Source organism: Chiloscyllium plagiosum, chromosome 10, assembly GCF_004010195.1.
Source record: "Chiloscyllium plagiosum isolate BGI_BamShark_2017 chromosome 10, ASM401019v2, whole genome shotgun sequence".
NCBI classification, from domain to species: domain Eukaryota; kingdom Metazoa; phylum Chordata; class Chondrichthyes; order Orectolobiformes; family Hemiscylliidae; genus Chiloscyllium; species Chiloscyllium plagiosum.
In genome coordinates this window covers 95,634,094-95,639,144 of record NC_057719.1, presented here as the reverse complement: position 1 = coordinate 95,639,144, position 5,051 = coordinate 95,634,094, and the positions used below count along the sequence as shown (strand labels likewise).

At 40.7% G+C, this 5,051-nt stretch overlaps 1 protein-coding gene across 5 annotated transcripts in view; it reads left to right on the top strand.

Annotated features, from left to right (window-relative positions):
• Positions 1 to 5,051, top strand: part of LOC122553908 (short transient receptor potential channel 6-like) — a 120,773-nt gene that overhangs the window by 22,733 nt on the left and 92,989 nt on the right. For 3 of the 5 annotated variants that reach the window (XM_043698413.1, XM_043698415.1, XM_043698412.1), the window contains exon 2: positions 1,556 to 2,321. In XM_043698413.1, coding sequence (XP_043554348.1) covers positions 1,556 to 2,321 — 766 coding nt within the window. The remainder of the gene's footprint in view (positions 1 to 1,555; positions 2,322 to 5,051) is intronic. The other 2 variants (XM_043698414.1, XM_043698416.1) reach the window with 2 other exon arrangements.

Genomic DNA, 5,051 nt, shown 5'->3' with positions numbered 1-5,051 from the left:
CTTGGGAGGGACACACAGACACACACACACAGACACACACACACAGACACATACACACAACATACACAAATGCACACAGACACACACGCACATACACACTGACATGGAGACACACACACACACGGACACAGTTACATACACAACCACACGGACATATACACACATACACACACACATACATGGACACACATACGTGCACACACACACATACATGAACATACATACATGCACACACAGACACAGACATGCACAGACAGGGATAAAATCAAACAGAATTTCACACGAAAGTTGGGAAAATGTTAATTTATTAATTTCACTGAATTAACAATTAGTTATAGGTGCTAGCCTCTGGTGGCAGTGCTTCAGCAAAATTAAAAAGAACATAATTCAGATTAGTTTTCTCCCGTATAAAAATGTGATTCCAAAATACTGTTTTTGGAAGACAATAAGTGGTTTACAGGACACTGTTCCACTTCGGAAAGTAGTTTTCAGGAATGCCGTTGAACCTTTGTTTCAATGGAAATCATTTCCTTTCGTGCTTTAGCACGAGTGGACTTCAGACGGAATGACCAGTCATGTATTAGTTCCAGTAAGACAGGTACTTGTGGCACTGTCCCTTCCTTTGAACTGGGAGGCCCAAGTTGAAGCCCCACCTGCTACAAAGGTGCATATTTGAATCCAGAACAGGTTTCAGAACAAAGGAAACGGGTGGATTAGACAATATCTAGCCCCAAAGGGAGGTGCAGCTATTTCAAAGGCAAGAGCTCAGCAGCATCAGGCTAAATGAATTGCAGATAAAACCAAGTTCTTGAGGGAAGTGTGCAGCCATCCAAGGCCCAGTAATATTGATTAGCTTTTCTGGCCTTTCAAACAGAAAAAGTAACTTGTAGCATTTTCTCCCATCTCGAGATGCAGAAGCTGATTTTTGTGGTGCACTCCTAATTAACCCTTTACCCAAACAAACAAAGTATACCCTTTTTGTTAGTGTCTATGTCCCACCAACCAGCCATGAGGGGCAGAATAAGCACAGAATGTGCCTGACCCAGTGTGCTCCTAAGGTATTGTTGGTGTCCGGCTGATGTCACACTTGGTTTTGATATTTAAAGTCGGGTCGATGGGCCTTCTCCAGGCAGCTTCACTGGTTATCCATTCCACAGTCTCATTAGTTTCTTTTGTAAATTAATGCAAAAATTAATCCTGCATGAATTCAGAACTGGATTGAAATTAAATCAGTTGACATGCCCAATTTTCCAAGTCTTCTGAAGTTGTTCACAAAAATACTTCATAACAACAGTTTTTAATGTACAAAACCGACCAGAGTTTTAAGATTCAAATAAAAATAATGCAAAGTATTGTAATTGTTCATTGTTAGTCATTCTAATAAACCTTGCTAATGAACCAACAATCTCTTTCACCTTGTGATGTCATTAAATATTATATGGAAATGTGAGCAAATTGTAGAATTTCAACCTTTTTTCTTAAATTAGAAATGCTGAATGAGCATGAAGCTAGATGTATTTCTACTCTAAAAACATCTTTCTTCTCTTATATTTAGCAGTCCTTTCGGTGGGGAGAGACCACGGAGACAAACTGTGCAGAAAGGGAGGAGACAGGCATTCCGGGGGCCAGCTTACATGTTTAATGACAGATCCACCAACCTAACTCCTGAAGAAGAAAGGTTTTTAGATGCAGCTGAATACGGCAATGTTCCTGTGGTCAGAAAGATGCTGGAGGAATCCGAATCACTGAATGTGAATTGTGTTGATTACATGGGTCAGAACGCATTGCAACTGTCTGTCGCTAACGAACATTTGGAAGTCATAGAGCTCCTGCTGAAGATCGACAACCTGTCCCGTGTTGGAGATGGTTTGTTATTGGCCATCAGTAAAGGGTATGTGCGAATTGTGGAGGCCATCTTGAATCATCATCTGTTTGCTACAATGCACACACTAGCTCTCAGTCCAGAGCAAAGAAACCCAGGGTACAATGATTTTTACGCCTATGATGAAGATGGCACAAGGTTTTCCCATGATATCACTCCGATCATTCTGGCAGCTCATTGCCAGGAATATGAAATAGTTCATATCTTACTGAGAAGAGGAGCCCGGATTGACCGACCCCACAACTATTTTTGCAAATGCAAGGTGTGTACAGAGAATCAGTTGAATGATTCTTTCAGCCACTCGAGATCTCGAATCAATGCCTACAGGGGCTTGGCAAGTCCTGCCTACTTGTCACTGTCCAGTGAGGACCCAGTACTTACTGCTCTGGAGCTGAGTAATGAGCTTAATGTACTCGCCAATATTGAGAAGGAATTTAAGGTAAGTTCAAATTCCTTCTGCCCTCTTGGAATTGATAATGGATAGAACCCATAATGTTAAGTTAATCAGATTAAGCCAGTCATTCTACATTGGACACTCATGTTTTCCACATATCACAGTAGCTTATTCTATACTTTAATTTAACCCATTCTTATGGGGAAGTGATGGCCTAGTGGATTATCACTGGACTGTTAATCCAGAGATCCAGGTAATGTTCTAGGTTCCTGGGTTTGAATCTCACCGTGGCAGATTATAGAATATGAATTCAATTAAAAAATCTCTGGAATTAAGTCAATGATTACCATGAATCCATTGTTAGAAAAATCCATCTGGTTCACTGATGTCCTTTCGGAATAAAGCTGCCATCCCAGATGTGACTCCAGACCCAGCAATGTGATTGATTCTTAATGACCCTCTGGGCAATTAGGGGAAGGTAATAAATTCTGGGCCTAGCCAGTGATGCCCGCATCCTGTGAATTAATTAAAAAAAATTAGGAGTTGCTTATATAAAATGTCAAGAGTTGAGTTACATACACTTTATTCTTTTGCTTTTGTACAGTAAAAATCAGAGCAGGCCTGTTACACTTAACGGTAAAGCCTGGGGACTGTTGCTGAACAAAGAGACTTTGGAATGAAGTTATATAGTTCCTTGAAAGTAGAGTTGCAGGTTGATAGCATATTGAAGAAGGTGTTTGTTATGCTTTCCTTTATTGGTCAGAGTATTGAGTACAGGAGTTGGAAGGTCATGTTGCAGCTATTGGAAGATATTGTGAAACTTTTCATTTACAGGTTCTAAAACTCTATATTTAAATAAGACGATTTTCCCAGACATACTTTGTGCATTAGGGAGGGTTATCTACTGCTGGTACTCAGTCGAGATATGACTTTTGACGCACAGTAATGTCGTCGACCTTTAGGTGACCGAGCACTGCCTCCAGGTTAAGGCATGAGTAATAAATGCTGCCCTTGTCAGTGATAGCTGTTTCCTGTAAATTAATAACAAAAAAGTGATTTTAGCATCAGACCTGGGGGAGAGTTTAGTAAGTAACAAACAGAAGTCTTCTTGCTCTGTTTGCTATTAAATATCTTAATTGAATGGGCAAAATAACTATTAAATGATGTAACTACATAGAGCTAAAGGCCAATCTTAAACAGCTTGTGGTGAAAAGCCTCTGAGATTGGCCTGATCCATTTTTAATAGCAGCCCTCGGGCAAGTCCTTATTAAAAACAGGGAGGTGGACAACATGCAAGAGAAGGATGGGTGCATTAGCCAGGGTTACAGAGAGTGACGGAACAGGGATTGAAGGCTGGATTGATGGAAAGCAAGAAGGATCAAAGTCATGATCTGGAATTTGAAATTGCAATCTGAGCTCATTGAAGTTGCGTGTTGACATCCATGAGCAGGAACTGACTGGCTTACATTGTTTAAATTAGGATCAGGAGAAACCTTCATCCTCCTCTTGACCCCACATTCAAGTTAGTTTTTATCTTAACAAACATACCTTTTTAATCGAGATATTATTTAAGGGCCATGAAATAGATTGCCTATTAGGCCTCGTGAAATCTATTACTTCTCCAGGACCTGATAAATAAATCAGGCCTGAAATATGATGCATTTCTTTGGTTTCATTGTCTGCAGAATTTACATTGTGAAAGCTCTGATTAGTTTTATTAAATCAAGGCAATCAGAGACTTCAATACACTCTCGGATTCTGGTTTGCTTTATGATTGAAGCAAATACTCTGAAGTAATCATTGGTGTGTCTCTTTCAAAATGAAACTGGCTTCAATGCCAACAGACAGTAAAATCATTGGCCACATTTTAAGACCATTGCAATTTTGGGAACAGGAAGGAAAAGGAAAGCAAATGAACCACAACATTTTGTTGGAAACTAACTATTCTAATAAGTTCAGTTTTCAGAACCATGTGAGATCTGTTATGACATGAACTTTGTGTAAGTAATGTAGTCTTCTGAAAGGAGTGAATAATCAATTCTAATTAACTTCCATCGTTTCTGGGGGGAGTTTCCCATGATCCAGTGTTACACAACAGAAGGTAACTGTTTTAACTATAGCTTCAGATGGCTAAGGAGATTCAGCATATCCACAAAGATACTCATCAATGTTTATACATGCCCCTAGGAAGCATCCTCTATGGATGCGTCACAGCGTGGTTTGGCAACGGCTCTACCCAAGACCGCAAGAAACTGCAGAGAGTGGTGACCGCAGCCCAATCCATCGCACAAACCAGCCTTCCATCCATTGACACGAGTGATATTTCCCGCTGCCTCAGAAAGCAACCAACATAACAAAAGACCCCTACCACCCTCTTCCATTGGGCAGAAGATATAAAAGTTTGAATACACATCTGCCTGTATGATCTGCCTGTGGAGCATGCAAAACAACATTTTTCACTGTATCTTGGTGCATAGAATATGGAACATTACAGCATAGTACAGCCCGTTCGGCCCTCGATGTTGCACCGACCTGTAAAATTAATCTGATGCCCCTCTAACCTACACCATTCCATTATTATCCATATGTGTGTCCAATGTCCATTTAAATGCCCTTAAAGTTGGTGAGTCTACAACTATTGCAGGCAGGCTGTTCCACAGCCCTGGTTCTGGATCAGTGGTGCTGGAAGAGCACAGCAATTCAGGCAGCATCCGAGGACAGGCAAAATCGACGTTTCGGGCAAAAGCCCTTCATCAGGAATAAAGGCAGAGAGCC